At 44.0% G+C, this 20696-nt stretch overlaps 1 protein-coding gene across 1 annotated transcript in view; it reads left to right on the plus strand.

Moving 5' to 3' along the window:
* GRIK4 (glutamate ionotropic receptor kainate type subunit 4) overlaps positions 1-20696 on the plus strand; it is a 449450-nt gene that overhangs the window by 275854 nt on the left and 152900 nt on the right. Inside the window, exon 3 of the mRNA XM_035139827.3 lies at positions 4950-5114. Within this exon, the coding sequence (XP_034995718.1) occupies positions 4950-5114 (165 nt within the window). The remainder of the gene's footprint in view (positions 1-4949; positions 5115-20696) is intronic.

A 20696-nucleotide genomic window follows, 5' to 3' on the forward strand; every position in this document is an offset into this window, starting at 1 on the left:
TTATCTGTCTAATTTATCTCGCCGTCTCTCAATTCGTCCATGCCAGTCCTGTTAAATTTAATGGGAGATATGTGTGTACTTGCAAGGGAAAGGATGCTATTTTACACCACCAGCTCCTCTTTCCCCATTGTGTTTATTCCTTCATTGGAGTCCTGGCACTTTAGGGTTGGGTGTTCTTTTTTACCTTTTAAGCTACAGCGATTAAGCAGAGCTTGGTGGCTGTAACCAGGGGCCAGCGGAGGCTTTCCTGCGAAAATGATAAAAGAATTCAAAGCACTACCACTGGGCCCACCCACCTACATGAACCACTTAACTCTGCCCACCTTCCTGCTCTGTTCTATAAGGATACTTTCAGTCAAAATCTGTAAGGGACAAAAAAACACCCTGCTCCTCTGGTTGTTTGTTTCTGCAGAAAAGTTCAAACCATTCAATATTTTTTTTTAAAGTCACTTAGTGGAAGCTTCATGACAACTATGCTGAGATTATTTTTGCATCGCATTGAAAAAACCTCTACAATCTGGTATAAAAACAGGCATGCCGGTTGCTTGATTTATCCATGCTCTCCCAGAGTAGAACTCTAGGACCTTCTCTTCATTCACTTGGGCTCCAACTTCAACTATACATTTAAAGCAGGTTCGCTCCCCTCCCAAGATCCCAGGAAGCGTCATTTGTTAAGGGTGCTGAGCATTGTTAGGGAATCCCTCTGCCTCCTCAAAGAGCTACAATTCACAGAGTGGTTTAACAATCAATCCTGCATCCCAGCAAAATCTGGGAGCTGTAGCTCTGGGAGGGGAATGGGGTTTCCTAACAATGCTCTGCACCCTTAACAAACTACAATTCCCAGGATTCTTTGGGGAAAACCCATGACTGTCTAATATGGCATGATCCTGCTTTAAATGTATCATGCTGATGTGGGCTTAATATTGGGCCGACATTGCTCTGCCCAGACACTCGGATCCAGCTCTGAGGGCCTTCTGGCACTTCCCGCACGGAGAGAAGTGAGGTTACCGGGAACCAGGCAGAGGGCCTTCTTGGTAGTGGCTCCCGCCCTGTGGAACACCCTCCCACCAGATGTCAAGGGAATAAACAAGTATCTGACTTTTAGAATACATCTTAAGGCAGCCCTGTTTAGGGAAGTTTAGGGAAGTTTTTAATGTTTGATGTCTTATTGTGTTTTTAATATACTGTTGGAAGCTGCTCAGAGTGGCTGGGGAGGCCCGGCCAGGTGGGTAGGGTATAAGTACTAAATAATAATAAGCAATGCCTAAAGTCCTTTCAGATGATTCTTCATTCTCTAAGATTTTTAAAGTGGTGGGAACAGGTCTGAGGACAGGAGTTCATTACCTCTTCCCTACACTTCTAAGTATATGAGACTAGTGAATGAATGAATGAATGAATGAATGAATGAATTGGGAAGGGGTAGCTTCTTGCAGGTTCTGTCTCACAGAGTCAGATGGGCCCAAAGCAAAGGCACCTGCTGAGTGAGCAAGATGCAGGCGACCGTCCTTTCCTGTAATGGCTGTGATATTCACAGACTTCAGAAGCTGCACTCTGCAGGGAATGGTGTTTCTGTGTGGCAGGGTGGGTGTGAAAAGCCTCCTGTATCTAACTGATGGTTTCAAATTCATGAGGAAGGACCATAGCTCAGTGACAGAGTGCATGCTTTGCATGCAGATAGCCCAAGGTTCAATCCCTGGCATCTCCAGGTTGGGCTGTGTGTGTGTGTGTGTATTCCTCTCTGAAGCCGTCGAGAGCTGCTGCCAGTCAGTGCCGGTGATACTGAACTAGATGGACTGTCAGGGACTAGCTGGATGAGGAAGAGTGGTGGGAGCTGCCCACCCAAGAGCTCTCCAGGGAGAACGCAGAAGACGATGTGTGAAGACGATCCCGGATCCTGGTGGTGGGACACTGAAGAGCAGTCTGCAGAAGGGACGAGCTAGGAGGTGCTAGAAGCAAGAGGTCTGAGCAATCAAGGGGTTGGTCAGGAGAAAGAGGGCCTTTCAGGAGAGGGTTAGAGGCTGAGAGTCACAGTGTGAATGCAGACTCGGGCTGAGAGGAGTCAGAGGTTGTTCTTGCTACCCAGAAGCAGGATAGCCCCAGTCCTGGTGGCTCTTGTCCCCCTCTGACACCCCAATCAAGGAGAGTCCTGCACACTGCTGAGCAATGGGACAGATAGTCCCAAAGGAGGAGCCCAAGCCCTCTTTGCAAACTTTGGAGGGATCCAGAGGTAGAGGCAAGAGGGGCAAGTGGTCAGTTTCAGACTAAAGTCATGGTGTTTTCAAAAAAACTATAGGGCCCATACAAGTTAAAGTCTTTAAATAACTCGGCCTTATTTTTCAGTCAACAGGGTCATGTGGAGCACATCAAAAATATGCAAAGGAAAAATAGTCTCAAAGTGCCAAAATTCTGACACGATTTTTCCATACGAAAGGTGCCAGTCATATCCCATCAGCACTTGAAGTGTGAAAGCTAAACCCCTAGAACCTACCGGCTCAGATTTGGACAAGTGCTCACCTTGGATCTACAGAAGCTGTTCAGTCTTAAGTTCCTAAGGCAATTTTTTTTCTGTTCCATCCTGTGTTCCAAATGCTTCATTGCGCTTGGAGGCTAATCTCCCCTCTGTTGAATTACAGATTTGGTGTAGGGCATTTAATTATTGGCTTCGGCTAAATTTAAACCCCACCGGTCTACTACCCTTAGTATCGCAAGATTACCATGAGAGCACTTGGACTAAAACTGTCAACCAAAAGTTTTACTTTTCTGGTTTATCACCACAACAGTTATTAACACTGGACTTCAGTAAAGCAAATAATTTAATTAGACAGACTCTATATGATCTTGAACTAAAGAATAATTTGGCCGTGATGAAGAAATTTTGTCCATGGAATGATTTTCCATCTAGTCTTTTTGACACGTTGGCACTCTCTTTGCAAAATTTAACTATTCCAAAATACAGACACGCTTTCACTTGCACAAGATTAAATATCCTGCCTTCAGCTGTACTTGAGAGTCGATTTCAAAAAATTCTGCCGGAAAAATGGTAATGTCCATGTGAAGATGGCAGTATTGAGTCAGTGGTTCATGTGCTTCTAGCTTGCACTCTTTATAAAGATTTGAGGAGTGAGGTTATTACCCCTCTATTACTATCCATACCGGGTTGCTCAACCATTGCTACTTTGTCCTTCTAGCACAGGCACCCCCAAACTTCGGCCCTCCAGATGTTTTGGACTACAATTCCCATCTTCCCCGACCACTGGTCCTATTAGCTAGGGATCATGGGAGCTGTAGACCAAAACATCTGGAGGGCCGCAGTTTGGGGATGCCTGTTCTAGCAGATCAAGATAATCAGGTGACAGCAAAAACTGCATTTTTTTTAGTAGGGACAATTAAAATAAGATCTATTATTGATTGATGTAAACCTCCAGAATGTATTTCATATAACTAAGCTTTTACCTCTATCTTCAGTATATTTTATCTTATTGCTATGGCTAGTGGCTGATTGTAGCCCTATGGGTAGTACACCTGCTTTTCATTCAATAGGTCCCAGGTTCAGTTCCCAGCATCTCCTGTCATCTCTCCTCTCTGAAATCTTGGAGTCCCATTGCCAGTTGAAGCTAGATGGAATCATTGGTATGACTGAATAAAGCAGCTTCCTGTGTTCCTGTCAGGGCCGGCTCGTCGTAGACCCCCGGTGGCGCAGGGCACCATGGCGCCGGCCCGCCAGGAGGGCGCCGCGAGCTGCGCCCGCCCGCTGGCCGGCCGGTCCGCCGGTCCGCTGCGCAGCTGTGCGCGGCGCCCACCTGCCCACCGCATTGGGAAACGGGGCGGTACGGCACCGGAGAGATCGCGCTGTGCCTGCCCGCCGCGCAGCAACGCTGCGCCCACCCACCCACTGCACTGGGAAACGGGGCGGAAGGGCGCCGGAGAGATCCGGCGCACCATGGCGACAGGGGCACTTAAGACGGCGCTGGTTCCTGTACCACTGTAGTCCCTTATCCAAATAATTCTTCCTTCCACAAGTTTAACATGAGTCAACAGTGTGATACAGAAGCAAGCAAAAGCTAATGCTGTTCTAGGATGCCTCAACAGAAGTATAGTGTCCAGATCAAGGGAAGTAATAGTACGACTCTATTCTGCCTTGGTCAGACCACACTAGGAATACAGTGTGCAATTCTGGGCACCATAGTTTAAGAAGGATGTTGACAAGCTGGAATGTGTTCAGAGGAGGGCAACCAAGATGATCAAGGGTCTCCATTTTGCTCACATTCCTCTGAGCCTTCTTGTCCAAGGCTTCATTCCTAGCCCCTTGCTTTCTTCTCAGGCTACTGCCCCCTCCTTTCCTGCTTCTTCCTCACCCCCACTTTCCCTAGGCACTTTTCAGCTGCTGTGCCCCCAGAAACCTCAGACGGTGTAGTGACAGACCCCTTTGCTTGTCCCATTCCACCATAGGGCATCTTAGTCCTTATCAGTGCCAGAGGAAGTGAGGACTTGAGGGCACACGCATAAAAGAATAATTCATGAATCAAAAAGGCTCTTCGTGACCCCCTTCACTAGCTAAAATTGAATAGTTAAGAGCAACATATTTTATTAACAAGACTTGACAAACAGTACTGCAGACTTCTTCCTGGCACATCGTTGATTATTGAGATTGATGTTAAACGCCTTCTGTTTTTTAAAAAAAGCAAAACAAAACAAAAAACTTTCTACAAGCAAGCTAAACGCAGCATTTTCTCATCTGCTGCAATGCAACAATTTGAGTGGGCAGATTAGATTTATTTAGGACCTGCCTTGAAAGCAGACTTCTTATTTAGGCCACAGAACAAGAAGAAAAACAACCCTCCTTGCCATCTTGAAATGTGTGGTTACTGATCCACTTACTTGTAGCCTCCATTTTTGTGCCCTTTCCCACTCACCTTCCATCTGTTATGGTTTGTTTGTTTGTTTTGCAGCCGCCATATTGGACGACCCGATGGAGTGCAGCAGAGGAGAACGGCTCTCTATCACCCTGGCCAGGAATCGGATAAATCAAGCTCCAGAGCGGGCGGGGAAAGCCAAACTGGAGGTGGACATTTTTGAGCTGCTGAGAGACAGCGAATATGAAACAGCCGAGACCAGTATGTATGTCTCTGGGACCTGGGTTTTGTGAGCAGTGCTCAATTTCTACGAAGTAATAACAAGAATAGTAGTAATAACTGGAAGGGCCAGCTTCTGAACTAGAGGTCCTACCTTTGTGCAGATGTCTTACTGCTGTTTCTGTGGTTTTCTGTTTTGCAAACTCATGGTTCTTTCTCCCCCACTCTTTCCTATTTATTCTCATGACAACCCTGCGAGGTAGGTTAGTCTAAAAGGTATCGACCGGTCCAGGGTCATCCAGGGAGCTTCATGGCAGATTTAAACACTCCACCACCTTGGCTCTCAGTTCCTGCTTCGATAAAGAACTAGGAAAAAGAGTTTTACTTGGCGAGAGATTGCTAAGCACTCTGTGAATTGTAGCTCTGTGAGGAGACTCCTGACAACTCTCAGCCCCTTAAACTACAGCTGCTGGAATACTTTGCAGGGAAACCATGACTGTTTGGAGTGGTATCACAGTGCTTTGAATGTGTGGTGTGAATGCGGCTCAATTTTTTTTCTTGTCTTGTTCCCATGAGACATTGAACATTGGGGTTGGACTAGATGACCCCCAGGGTCCCTTCCAACTCTACAGTTCTATGGTTCATGGTCCCTCCTATGCATTACATTCAGAAAGAGACGTTCCTCTGCATCCTTATTGCCAAAAGCAATCTAATTGGAACCAACGGGATTACTCACAAATAGTAAGCCTTGTGCTTGATTGTATAGGCTCCAAGAAGATCAGGACTCACATTAGTAACACTGCATGTCTCTTTAGCTGTGACAGTGCCCTCAAGACATTGGCCTGTGATAATTACCTAAAGTGTGTAATGGGGTTTGATAATGGCCTAGCAGGATGGCTCTGCTCCTGATGTTGAGCCCCTCTCTCAATTTATGAAGCACACATGAGTAAAGACCGTAAAATTTCCATCATGCTCCTGGCTTGCTGCACGGGGCACTTCCAGAGCAGGAACATTGGTTAGGGTATTAAAATACATTAGCTTGCATTTATCAATTAACACGCTGTAAACACCACTTTGCACCACATTATAAAGGCACCGAATGTTTGCAATACCTCTTGCGTCTCATGCTTTATAATCCTGAGGATTCTCTTCTTGGTATCCCCACACAAAGACTCATCACGTTTACAGAGATTTATCTGATTTTAGCACATGTAAAGCACAGCTTTATTTAAAGTTAGCTTTTAGCATTGTCAGGTGTGAAATATGTATAAAATACTGCCTGCTGTGAATCCAGAAAGCAAGGATGACAAAAATCCACAGAAGTGGGCTCTAGCACCAGCTATTAGCTATGGCAATTAAGTGAATGTAGGTGCCCACCAACTTTTTTTGAAGGGCACATGGGGAGCTTTTGTGCAGACCAAATTGCTCCCCCTTCAAACAGTATCTTTTGCGCTGGCTATTGACAGCTGTCGCATCCCCTCTTATCTGCTGCTTTGACATTTCCCTCTCCAGTTCCTGCCCTTCTTTCTCCTTCTCCAAGAGATCCCAGCCAGTCAGGGACTACCCAACTGTGTGGATGCTACAGTGCCAAAAAGCTTGCAGGATCTGAATGCATAATGAACTGTCATTAGGCCAAGGGAAACAGACAGGGAGGGCAATGCTTCCTGCCCATATTATGATTAGCCAAACACTTTCACTCACTCCCTTTTTGCAACCTGTCCCACCCCCCAAAAAAATGCCCAAATAGGATGATTGGGCAGCTGATAAAGGTATTTGCAAAAAGTTCCCCACCTGTCTCTTAGCTCACCCTATAAATAGTAACCCTATGTCCAGAGGTTCCTTTTGAAAGCTGTCTAAGCTCCTGGATACTAGAACATATTGAGGTTGCCATCAGAGTTCATTGTACAGAGTGTGGAAAGCCATGGTTTACGGGACCCAAATTCCCCTTTTGGAATCAACTCATGCTGAAATCAGCTCATATTCAAAACTTCAACCAGTTCTTACCGTAACATTCGGCATGGGGAACTGCAGGCAAGAAGTCAAGTCCTGCAAAGTTGGCATTCAGTGGTTTGGAAACAGAAGCTTTTTTTACGGTAGACTGCCCTGTCTGTCCCTGATGCCTGAAAGCTCCTTTCGTACTTTAGTGACATCCTTTAGTGACATCCCAGACTTTGGAGAGGCAGTGTTAATATTTCCACTCACCAAGCAGAAGAGAACTCCAAAGATGAGGGATTGGATATAAGCAAGATTCCCAGACCGCCCTCTACTTGCCTCCCCCCCCCTTCCAGCTTTTAGGTCATCTAAGAAACAGGCTCCATAAATTTAAGGATTTGCTAGTGCTCAGGTTTTGCCTGCCTTTTCACCTTTGGCTCTGTGCAATTGCTTGTTATGGCATACAATATTAATAGAAGCCATTTAGATACTTTAACCTATGGCTGCGAGGCTTTCAAACATCTCTTTAATACCATTGTCAGGTTTCGGGCATTTTGAATTACTCCTAAGTACCGCTGTTAGCTGGCTAAATCTCATCTCTCCACAATTACATGCATCTAGAATGATGATATTATGTATTCTATACTATTAGCATTTTAAAGAGGGTCCTATGAGATACACATTCATCCTTTTCCCCATCTCTTCCTGTCTTTTTTGCTTATTCCATTTCTTTCCTCCTCTCCTCTTTTTGCCTTTATTAAATCTTCAAAGACAATACATGAATATAGAAAGGGATCCATCAGCGAAAAAGAAAGGGGGGGGGGGAGACAAGGAAGAAAAGAAACATTACATCATCTGCTCTACAATAAAATGATTGTGATGTAATTCTTAACCAGTAAAATCCTCTCTCCCCACCCCCTTTGCCCCATTCCATCTCACAGATTTCCCTACTGTGCGAATTTATCTCACCATTATGATAGTATCTCAAACTCCTCTGAACTGCTCTATGAGAAGCTAGAGTAGAGGGTTGAGCTCCAAATCAGCTAATTACTACATATTAATAAAATAAAAAATAAATATAAAGGTCCAGTAGCACCTTAGAGTCCAACTAAGTTTGTTCTAGGTATGAGCTTTCATGTGCATGCACACTTCTTCAGAGACACTGAAACAGGAGATGGGTGATTGACTCAATGGGTATGGTAAACCTGTTGACGACAGTTAACAACTGCAATTAGTCCTACAGGAAAAAGCAAGGGATAGTATGCAGATGTGTATTGAGACAAGAATCCAATATTTCTATGCAGACCAGGTCTCTCGATAATTTTCAGTAAGTCGTAATTCAGCAACTTCTCTTTCAAGTCTATTTCTGAAATTCTTTTGTAATAAGACAGCTGCTTTGAGATCCTGTAGAATGTCCTGGGAGATTGAAGTGTTCTCCTACTGGCCTCTCTGTCTTGTGATTCCTGATGTCAGATTTATGTCCATTTATCCTTTGGTGTAGGGTTTGGCCTGTTTTGATTTACTGCCTGTTATTCGATTGTGGGCTTAACAACGTAAGAAGAATTTGCTGGATCAAGCCAATGGCCCATTTGTCCTCACAGTGGTCAGGCAGATGCCTGTGGGAAACCGGCAAGCATTACCTAGACCAGGAATCCCCAGACTGCAGCCCTCCAGATGTTTTGGCCTACAACTCCCATGATCCCTAGCTAACAGGACCAGTGGTCGGGGATGATGGGAATTGTAGTCCAAAACATCTGGAGGGCCGAAGTTTGGGGATGCCTGACCTAGACACAAGGGCACACTCCCTTCCTGCAGTTTCCAGCAACTTGCATTCAAGAGCATTACTGTCTCTGACCATGGAGGCAGCGCATAACCATCATGGCTAGTAGCCATTGATAGCCTTCTCCCACGAGAATTTGCCCAACCCTCTTTTAAACCCATCCAAATTGGTAGCCATTACTGCCTCTGTTGGGAGAGAGTTCCATAGTTTAACTATGCGCTGCATGAAAAAGTACATTCTTGTATCAGTCCTGAATCTCCCAACATTCAGCTTCATTGAAAGTCCATGAGTTCTGGTCTTATTAGAGAGGTAGAAAAACTTTTCTCTCTTTACTCTCTCCCTGCCGTGCTTATTTTTTCTTATACACATCTATGATGCTGCATCTGTTTCTCTAAACTAAAAAGTTGCAGATTCTGTGACCTTTCCTCACAGGAAAGTCACTCCGTCCCCTTGATTATTTGGGCTGCCCTTGGCTGAAACTTTCCCAACCCTACAATACGGTCAGAAATTTCCAGCTGTTCTCTGATGTCAAGATCAATCAAGCGGCATTTTTCTGTTGCATCTTGGTGTCTCCTGATATCAGTAGTAAAAGGGAAGGCCCATTGCACTCTAGCCTTGCAATTGACACAGATGCACCCACACGCTGCTCATGGAGGACCAGGCACCATTGTCTGCAGCACTCTGCCCTCCTTCGCCAATTAAGCCAGATGACGTGACTTCTCATCTTTTAAATAGCATGTATAGCTTTAGACATCTCTGAACAGGAAGAGGAAGAAACATGAAGTCAACACAAACGGGTCACAATTGCCCTGCTGTTCAGAACTACCATTGACTCCAGGGGAGGGAGGGGGGGGCAGAAAGACTTTTCTGTAGTTTCACACACTGTTCCAAACCCTCCAAGTGTCTCTATTTTCCAGGGACAGTCCCAGATTTACAGAAGCTGTCCTGGTTTCTGATTTGATCACAGAATGTCCTGCTTTCCCTTAGAAAGTCCCTATTTTTCTTTAGAGAAAAGTTGGAAGGTATGGAGTTACGTAACCCCCGAGCCAAGGAGATAAGTAACCATGCAACCCTGTATAGGGAAGGGTTTTTTCATGTTTAATATTTTTTATGTTTTTAGATATGTTGGAAGCTGCCCAGAGTGGCTGGGGCAACCCAGTTAGATGGGTGGGGTATTATTATTATTATTATTATTATTATTATTATTATTATTATTATTAAATAACCCTATTTTCATCAGAGAAATGTTGAAGGGTATGACTGCTCTATAAAGCTTCTCCAAGAGACAGGGATTTGGAATCTTCTAGAAGGCTCCCGAGTTATTTGTAATTGGAATAAATCTTTCTCTTCATTTATTAAAGTTCTAATAAATTATTGCTTGCAATGCTGAAATATTATTTGACCAGCTAATTGGCCAATGTTATATATATATAACGCAAAATTAAATCTAAAAGCTGATTGGAACCTTGCAAATTTCCAATTTTGAGTTATAATTGACTAGGCTATAAATATACAATACCGAACTGGTTCTTCATCTTTTATTTTCCTGCTCAAAAAGCTGGTTTTGAGGGGGGTGGGGAGAGATAATTTTTATATTTAAAGAGGGGTTTTTCAGGGTTTGAATCTCTTTCTAAACCAGAACAAATGCAGTGACTTCTTAATCGGGTTCAAGTGTGGCTTGACATGGTGTCTCTGTACCAAACAAAAGGCAACAATGTTGACTGATTCTTGTAAGAAAAAGCACCGCAAATTGCTGTGTATTGGAATGATCCAGTAGTGGGAAAAATGAAAAGGAAAAGGTTATTGAGAGGGGCACTCGTTGCAATTACAGGTAAAACCTGCCTTCCTTGTTTCTTTGACTTCCTAAATCTCTTTATAGAAGGCAATGTGGCCTATGTAATTGTAAGCCGGCTTACTCAGAAGGTCTAGAAAGGAGCTCCCCCTGCTCCCCTCCCCTTCACTCGTCCATCTCCTGCAGTCTTTTGCATTGTGACACTTCTGTAAATTTCTCTCCATTCATTATAAGGACCTACATGGAGGCTTTGCACCTGGACAAATGAATGGGAGGATTTTGGGCTTTAATTTAAAACAGGGAAGACAATATTTCAGAGGGTTTAAGCTGGTCTTCTGTCTAGGTTTAGCGGGACGTATTAGAGCAGGAAGGGAGGTTAGAGCAAGTTTCTGCTCAAAGATGTTACCATGGTGCGATGAATTGTGATCTCTGGACTGGCCTCAAAAGGCATTTAGTCTGCGTGTGAAGAGCAGCAGAGGGCAGGGGAAGATGATATGAGTCAGCAAGAGAAGCTGTCATCTCTAATTGAGCATGGTGCGGAATGAGGAGGGGCTCCTCCTCATCTTACTGCAAAACCTGTTTAAAAAACAGGGGAAATGGGGACCGGGTAGAATTCCACAGGAATAATCTCATACCAACATATTTAGTCCTCCTGGACCATAAAGATACAGCTAGAGGAGCTCATCACATCCTTCTGGGCTCTGTATGCTATCTGTGAAAATGCAGTGGTTTGGAGAATAGTGTGTTTAAGCATATTGGGGGCAGGTCTGCAGCAGAGCAGACCTCCCAGGGATAGCCCAGACCTAGTCATGGGCAATGCCATTTCCATTTCTCTCTGTTTCTCATTTTTCCAGGTTTAAGTTCATTTCCACACCATTTTGAGTTGCCATGAAAATTCATTAAGAAGACTTGGGAAACATGATCTGTGGTAGAGAAATCTAGAGGATCTTCAAACCAATTAAATATGATTACTGTGGGCGGAGAAGTTTCCTAAGGCAAGGTCCCTTCCTTCCCACTCCTGGGCATATTTACAGGCCTCACCTGTGGCCCCCACAGCAAAGGGTTGAAAGGAATTCTTCTTCCTTGCTACAAAAACCTTGGTTATGTGAACCTGGCAAATGCAGGTTCACCCACCAGTTTGGCTATCACCCCGGTGCACGTGCCAAGGCTAACTGCTACCCCTACAGACCCCTGATGCAAAGCAGCCTGACCAAAGAGTGCCTGGTACCCAAAAACTCTTGAGGTATTCATCCTGCCAGCTCTTAACTTGTCCTTTCCTGCCCAGATCAAAACCCACTCCACTCCCAACAGTACAGATTAGGCAAAAGAAGAAGAGTCCCAAGGCCAAACAGGAGCTCACCCAAAAATTCCTACTCAGCCCCCAAACAAGCAACTAGTAAAGGTTGTACAGCAAAAACAGGTTAAGAGGTCACTTTGAAGATACAAGTGATGAGTTTGGGGAGGAACCTGCTTATAAAGTCTAGCTTCATTCCTGTCGTGATTGGCCCCTTGGCCCACCTGACCGTATTCCAGCTCATCTCTGCAGGGGAGGGGGACAATTCTGAGTTTTCTTTCAGGGCTGTTGGGATGTGGCAGATTTCACCCCCATGCAAGAATGGGAGCATCATTCTCCCAATAGGCACATTTCTGCATGCAATTTTGCATAATATACACATTTTTTCAAAGCAATTTTCCCCAATGCATTGAATCTTTGCATGCTATTTTTAACTAATTAATGCATTTTTATGCACTGGTTACCCTAGTGTATGTTATGTTTGAGTATATTACTTGGCTTGAAAACTATTTTGCAAAATTGGCGAAGTGAGGCTCTCAAAGGAGGGTTCTGTTTTGGTTCGTGTATTGTTTCAGAAAGTATGGATTTCTCTGTAAAGGATGAGTAAAATCAAATTTCTTCCCGATGCCTATCTAGACCTTCTCTCTTAATTTTCAGCTTTCTTTCTTTCTTTTTTTCTTTCTTTTTAAAAGATAGCACAGCATCAAATCTCTAACTTTTTCTTGCGCAGATATAAAGTGTGCAGGCATCATTCTACCTAGCTGGATACCAAGAAGTTAAGTTGCTTTCACTCTGTTCCCTTGCCACAGTATGTTTGTCTATGGGACCACAGTGAAAACCTCTGAATTTCCCCTTTCTATCTGCTCTTTTGATTCTCTCCCACTGCACCAGAGTCAACTTTTCCAGGGGGACAAGGGGCTGCAATGCTAAAAGAGATCATAGAAACATTGAAACTCCATTGCAAGCATAAAAAGAGGAGCCAGCTGGATCAGGCCAATGGCCCATCTAGTCCAGCAACCTGTTCTCACAGTGGCCAACCAGATCCCTGTGGGAAGCATGCAAGCAGGAGCTGAACACAAGAGCAACTCTCCCTTCCTGTAGTTTCCAGAAGAAGAAAACAACATCCTTTTCTCTATCCACTTTCTCCCCACCATGCATAATTGTATGGATTTCTATCACGTCACTCCTTACTCACCTTTTCTCTAAACCTGTCCTCAGACTGCATCACTCCATCCCCTTGATCATTTGGGTTGCCCTTTGCTGAACCTTTTCTGACTCTACGGCATCCTTTTCTGAGGTTTGATCTCTCCGGGGCTATTGATTCCATCTAGGAATTCAGCTGGATATTGTAATACTGGCGTGGACAGGCATTTAATGTTCTCTTTAGCAAGCGGAAGGCTGAACGAGCTTCTAACTGCATGTGACAGCTGTGTTTTGTTTTGCTTTGCTTAATTTGAAACACTGGTTGTCTGCTTTAGAGAATTCGGATCTTAGCAGGATGGGATTTGAGAAATGAATTGTTAACCGCTTCATGGTTCATGAGCCATCGATCTTGAGCAGTGTGCCCAGGCACCCAGAACCTTTAGCGTGTTCTTTGTCATATCATCACCATCATCAAAGTTGTTGCCAGCCCTTCACCAGCATATCCCAGGGCAAATTACAACAATTTAAAATTCAGAATTTAAAACGGTTAAAACGGGCTACCTTCACAGGAATAGGGTGAGCCCTGAAGACACATATCTCTTATGAGTTAAAGACCAGATAAAGAGTGCCTCTGTAGCATTCACTGAAAGCTGTACAGTGAAGATGCCAGATACACCTCTGTGGGGAGGAACTTTCTTGATTTAGGGGCTGCTGCAGAGAAGGCCCTCTCCTGGGCCATCACCACCTGAAACCTCTGAGGGTGGTAGAAGTACCAAGAGCACCCCTTCTGCTGATCTTGGCACCCAGTAGGGTCTGTAGAAAAGGTGGCAGTTGCTTAAATATTAATATCAAAGAGGTTTAGTAAACACCCCAGAAGAGGAGATCACAAGTGACCAAAAAGCTTGTATCTGAGGAGACAATCATGCAAGGCTGGGAGGACTATGAGGATGAGGAGTCATAAAATAATAGAATTGTGGAGCTGGAAGGGATCCCAAGGGTCATCTCGGCCTCATCCAACACCCTACAATGCAGGAATCTCAACTAAAGCATCCATGACAAATGACCACCCAACCGCTGCTTAAAAACCTCCAATGGGGTTTAAAAACACGACTTCTGAGGGAAATTAGTATTCTGGCATCATAATGACAGGTGGGTGGTCCTTCCAACCTTTGTAAGTTGTGTCAAGTGAGAGAGAATGACTTGGTTCAATCCAGCTTTCTGCAGGATTCAGGGAAGCCTCTCATGCACCCAAACCAAGAGTTCAGTCCAGCTTACTGCAGGGGCAGTGAATCCTGTCACATCGAATCATGGGCAGGTGGCCATGTTTTGGGGAAAATGGCCTCATGGGCCTCATGGAGAGGTTTGGTGGGCTCAGTCTAGCCCATGGTTCCTAGAGGTTTGGTGGTTCCAGTCTAGAGGTTTGGTGGGCTCAGTCTAGCCCATGGTTCCTAACATCTGTTCTACATGGACCAATCCATTGCCATCTTCACTTCACTCCAGCTCTTAATTCCACTGGACGTTTTCACCTTGAAATACTAAGTTTGTTCTCTCAACACCCACCCCCCACCCCCCCAAAAAAAATCACTTTTCTTTTTCGTTTTTCCTGTGGAGGTTGTTAGAGCTCTGTTGTTATGACAACTTAGCCCCTTCTCCTGGCATCTTTTCTCCTCAGCTACCTGCGAGACAAAGGGTGACAAAGCATTCAGCTAACTTTCCCTCTTTACATGTGTGACAAAAAAAACACCCCACAACACCATCCCCACCCACTGAGGACTTTTGACTCCTTCACACACACATACCTACACACACACACACACACACACACACACATACCTACACACACACACAGATTGTTTCTTCTTAGTGCTTGATACTCTGAAGCATAATTGAAGCCCTCAGCTTTTGTGAGGGACCAATGAAGGCTTCTTGAATAGAAGGTACTTCCTGCAAAGTGCTTATATTCTTATCTATAAAGAGTGATTTAAGGCAGGGGACAATTGCCAGGCAGCTGCTTTGTAAAGAAGAAAGAAGGCAAGTGTGGAAGTTTTCCAAATAAGTTTGGAAGGGGGCATAATAGAAATGCCAGGGAGGTAAATGGGTTTGAAATAAGGTTCTGCATGTCAGGTTAGACCCATGGAGAAAGAAATTCAAAGTGCTCTTCTCCTGTTTCCTGGTGGCAGAAATCACAGAATCATAGATCTGTACCAAGTGCAATGGACATTTCTTCAATAATAGTCAGGTAGACTCTGAACCAAGTGCTTCATTGGTGTTCTTCAGAATAATAAGAAGTGGAGAAAAAGGCGTAGTTGAGTGGTAGAACATCTGTTTTGCATGCAGAAGGTCCCAGTTTCAATCCTCAGCATCTTTTTTTAAAAAAATGTAGTTTTTTATTGAAGTTTATCTTGTGTTACAAAAATAAACAAGGGAAAGTACATATAGCATCTCCACTTTCGATTCATAGAGTCTTTTTCACGGTTTGTTAATGTTCAGTATGATACACTAATGTCACGGACATCTTACGGTTGGGGGAAGAGAAGGGAGAAAGAAAGAGGGTGGGGAAGAGATGGGGTATTGTTCTATTGTCCTATTGTTCCATTAATCCCCAGCATCTTCAGGTATGAGTGAAATGAGACCCCCTGCCTGAAACCCTGGAGACCACCTGCCAATTGTCTGATTCAGCGTGAGGCAGCGCCTCTGTTCCGGATTGCAGAGGTTGGCAGTCAGCCACCTTTGGTGCCATCACAGATGTACATGCACAAACACAGACCCTAACCGTTGATCAATAAAGATGGCATCACCAAAACACATGCGGTTTCAACACAGTGTTATATTCAGGCGCAGTAATGCCCATAGCTGCCAAGTTTTCCCTTTTCTCGCGAGGAAGCCTATTCAGCATAAGGGGAAATCCCTTAAAATAAGGGATAACTTGGCAGCTATGGTAATGCCAGCTGCGCACAGCCCCCTTAAGGAGAACCTAGCTTGCATACTCCCCTCTCCCACTGAACTATGAAAAGACCTCTTGCAGGTCTGGATTAAGAGGCCTACCCAGAGTTTTGTATAGAGCCATATTCTAAGGCTGAGTAAGATTAGAGATGGGCCGACTCACTTCTGATTGACCGTAGAAATAGCTTGGTTCATTTTCATTTTTTAAGCCAGTCTGAGGTTCATAAATCATCTGGCCAGAGTCCCCAAGACTTTCCCACTTTTTAATTTCCATATAGTGTGCCGTTATGGGGCAGCAGAAATGGCAAGAGGTCATATTGCCCTTGTTCCCTTTCTTATTGCATTTGATGTGTTGCCACTTAAGTTGGGTACGGTGTTGGAAAAGAGGTTGGGAGATTGGGGGGCTGGGTTGGTTGGAGGAATCTTGGGAATGATGATGCTTTATTAGACTTGTTAGTCACTTGTTCCACAGAGGTCCCAGCATGTTTGCATGACGAAGCTCCCAGAAATCCCTCCTAAATAACTCACAACTCACACATTATTTTAGGTTTGGGTTTTTGGCATTGTTTTGGCCACAACTTTATTTGAAATACAATTTTATTCTGAGTGTTGGCTTAGGCTTTGGTTAATCCATCTGTCCTCTCTAAGGGACAGGACCATTTCCATCTGACCCACGTTGGGTCAGGACCATTCCATCTGCCCTGCTTGGGTCAGGACCAATTCCATCTGACCCATTTGGGACAGGACCAGCTCCAACTTACCTATGGGTAGGTAAGTCAAGTAAACACCCCAAGGGAGTGGAGGTACTGTTCAACAGACACTCTCCCCTCGACCCTGGAATGTTCCCCAAGGCTCAGCTCTGTAATGGCCCATTATCCTCGCCTGGCGGTAATGTGACTAGAGTCCCTGAGCCCCAGGATTCCTTTAACGGAATACTTCTATGAGGAACAAAATAGGGGGGTAGGCAATTTAAAGCCAGGCCCCTCCTATAACCAATTTATTAACCAAAGCCTAAAGGCCAACCTAACAAGTTGTGACAATTTGCTAAGTAGTAGGCAAAAACCAAATGGCAACAGCCAATCAGCCAAGTGGCAAAATTCCTACTGGGCCCCTGAATACAGGCGACCCCTGGAAAGGCAAAGCAATGTCAGGCTAAGGCCTATAGAAAGTGGCAGGCGGGCGGGAGATTCAAAGGCTATTTGAGAGTGGGCTAGAAATGAAAGTAACTGGGCTTAATTAAGGTCAGACTGTCAATCAAATACAGCTACACGCCCCATGACTCAGCCTGAAGTACAGCCCACCCCCTCCCAGATTTCTTTAAGCTCTTCTGCAATCCCCATTACCCTCTATAGAGGGTAATGGGCTTTAAAAACAGAAATACATTATAATATTATAATAATCTTTATCGTGGTCCAACGACCCATAACATGGATTCATACCGACAACCCCCCAGGGAAGGGAGACTGAAACGTTATTTGTTTAGTCATGGGTATGTTGACATTATAATATTAATACCTTCATTCAAAAACACAAGTTACTGGCTTTTCCATTGAATAGGGCGGGGTTAGGGGGGGGGACACAGACGCTCAGACCTGTGCCTAGAAAGCCTAAAGGGGCTTGCAAAGCTCATGTCTTCCTATGAGTTTTTATAAGCCCTTGAGTATGCATTGAATCTAAAGCTTAGTTGTTAATAATAATAATAATAATAATAATAATAATAATAATAATATATTATTATTATTATTATTATTATTATTATTATTATTATTATTATTTATACCCCGCCCATCTGGCTGAGTCTCCCCAGCCACTCTGGGTGGCTCCCAATTGAATTTTAAAACAATACAGCATTGAATATTAAAAGCTTCCCTAAACAGGGACGCCTTCAGATGTCTTATAAAATTAGTTACAGGTAGGTAGCCGTGTTGGTCTGAGTCGAAGCAAAATAAGAAAATTCCTTCAGTAGCACCTTAAAGACCAACTAAGTTTATATTTTGGTATGAGCTTACGTTACAACCATATCTGTTCCAACTCTACAGACAGAGAATCTCACCTAAGAGATCTACAGCAAACCTTTTTAGAACTAAAATATCCACCTGATGAAGTTAAACAACAGATCAACAGAGCCAGACTGATACCTAGGGAGAACCTGCTGCAAGACAGACCCAAAAAAGAAAATAACAGAACACCACTAGTCATCACATACAGCTCCCAAGTTAAAACAGTACAACGCATCATCAGAGATCTACAGCCTCTCCTGGACAATGACAGCTCCCTTTCTCAAGCTCTGGGAGGAAGACCTTTCATTGCCTACAGACAGCCACCCAATCTTAAACAACTCCTCACCCACAATAATACAACCACCAGACTTAACATGGACACTGGTACCAGAGCCTGCAATAAACCCAGATGCCAACTTTGCTGCCACATACACCCGGACAACATCATTACTGGCCCCAACAACATCCAACATACCATCTCAGGACTATTTAATTGCTCATCTTCTAACATTGTGTATGCCATCAAATGCCAACGGTGCCCTTCAGCTCTCTATATTGGACAAACAGGCCAAACCCTACGCCAAAGGATAAATGGACATAAATCTGACATCAGGAACCAGAAGACTGAAAAACCAGTAGGAGAACACTTCAATCTCCCAGGACATTCTATACAAGATCTCAAAGCAGCTGTTTTATTACAGAGAAATTTCAGGAACAGACTGGAAAGGGAAGTTGCTGAATTGGAAATCATTACCAAGCTTAAAACCATGGAAGCACCTGGGATGAATAGAGACATCGGATTCTTATCTCATTATGCATGATCAAGCTTTCTTTAGCACCTCAGCCCAGGACTAATTGCAGCCATCAGCAGCCATTAACACCCATCTACAGGTTTACCACTCCCATCAGCCCATCTCCCATTCCCACCCACCACCCTCTGTATATATATAGGGTCTGACACTTCTGTTTCTAGTGTATCTGAAGAAGTGTGCATGCACACGAAAGCTCATACCAAAATATAAACTTAGTTGGTCTTTAAGGTGCTACTGAAGGAATTTTCTTATTTATAAAATTAGGATAGCTGCTTATTTCCTTGACATCTGATTGAAGCATCCACACGGCGGGTGCTGCTACCGAGAAGGCCCTCTGCCTGGTTCCCTGTAGCTTTGCTTCTCGCAGTGAGGGAACCGCCAGAAGGCCCTTGGCGCTGGATCTCAGTGTCCGGGCAGAATGATGGGGGTGGAGACGCTCCTTCAGGACCAAGGCTGTTTAGGGCTTTAAAGGTCAACACCAATTAAGTTAAGATACAAATACCTGTGAGGCACCTGAATTCAAAGTGCAGCAGTCAACAAAGGGGCGCCATCTTTAAACATGTGCTGCACACAACACTGATATTGTGTCAAAATATTTTTGCAGAGGGTGCAAAGATACCTGAGGAAACCCTGGAATTTGTAGGGTTTCCCATGTCACCATTTGAAAAGCTCTGTTCTAGAGATATAATACACAGAGAGAAAGGAATGAGAAGGGAAAGGATGTGGGAGCTCTTGGGTGACTTCTCAAGAAGGCACCACCTCATACTCTCAGGAGTTGTGTCCTTGCGAAGGAGGGGTTTGGTCTGAAACCTCTGCAGCACCTATGATTTCTCTGTTAGAGAGATGTCATCATCCCTATTATGAGAAAGGGCAGAGAAGGCCGGATGTCTTAATAGGGAAAATTGAGAGTAACTCTCTGGAGTCTTGGCTCTCTGTACCATCCTCAAGCCACTACATTATGCATTCATGGTTTTTTAAATATAATAAAAAGGCTGAAAGTAACCATTATGATAATGTCCAGGTCTCTTGACAGCGCAGAACCGTAGTCTTTTCTTCAAGGATTTCTCAATATGCATGCTGAGAATGCAATAAGTGTGGTTGTGTTTTTTTTTTCCTAGAAAGATTTGAAATAACACAGAGGCTGCCAGGTCCCTGTATAAACTATTCTGACTTCATTACTTTTGTTTTCAATTTGGCTTTGTTCCCACTTGAAGAGATGTGGACAATTATGAGCAATCGGTAGAGAAGTACTATGATGCCCAGTAGTTTCACTTAATTAAATTGTTACAGCAGGCAAAGAGGTTGAGGAGGAGGGATGGAGGAGAAATTTCATTTAAAAGCTGAATCTATCAAATCCACACCTTCCAAAACAAAATGTGAACCAAATCACAGCTATCCTTCAAAAAATGGCACTTATCTGAATTTTGCAATGCAGTGCTCCAACCAAGCAGTGTTTACAAAACTGCATTTGTTGGGGGAAATTGCCTGTAAAATTGTGTACATTGGTCAAAACTGAACATAAATACATGTTTGTTAGGGGGGAAATAGCACTAAATTTGTGATTCACCGTATCTTAAGCAAAAAACAAATACATACATTAAAAACACCATTACAAAAGTGTAACAGACAATGTGTGTGTGTGTGTGTGTGTGTGTGAGAGAGAGAGAGAGAGAGAGAGAGAGAGAGAGAGAACATCCATCCATGCAAAAAGCCTGGGGCCTAAAGATATGTAACAAGGGTGAGCCTCATTAGGGACAACATTCCACCATCGTTGAAAACTATGTTAGCTGCATCTGGATGCCCATTTTGCTACAGTCTGCTCACATTGTCCTTTTCATCACAGTTTATCTTTCTTTTCACTTATCACAGGGCTGCAGATGGGGAAGGCGTTTGCATCTGCGAATGCTCCCTCATAGAGAAACACCTTT

The sequence above is a fragment of the Zootoca vivipara genome, chromosome 14 (genome assembly GCF_965207765.1).
Source record: "Zootoca vivipara chromosome 14, rZooViv2.hap1.1, whole genome shotgun sequence".
Lineage (NCBI taxonomy): Eukaryota > Metazoa > Chordata > Lepidosauria > Squamata > Lacertidae > Zootoca > Zootoca vivipara.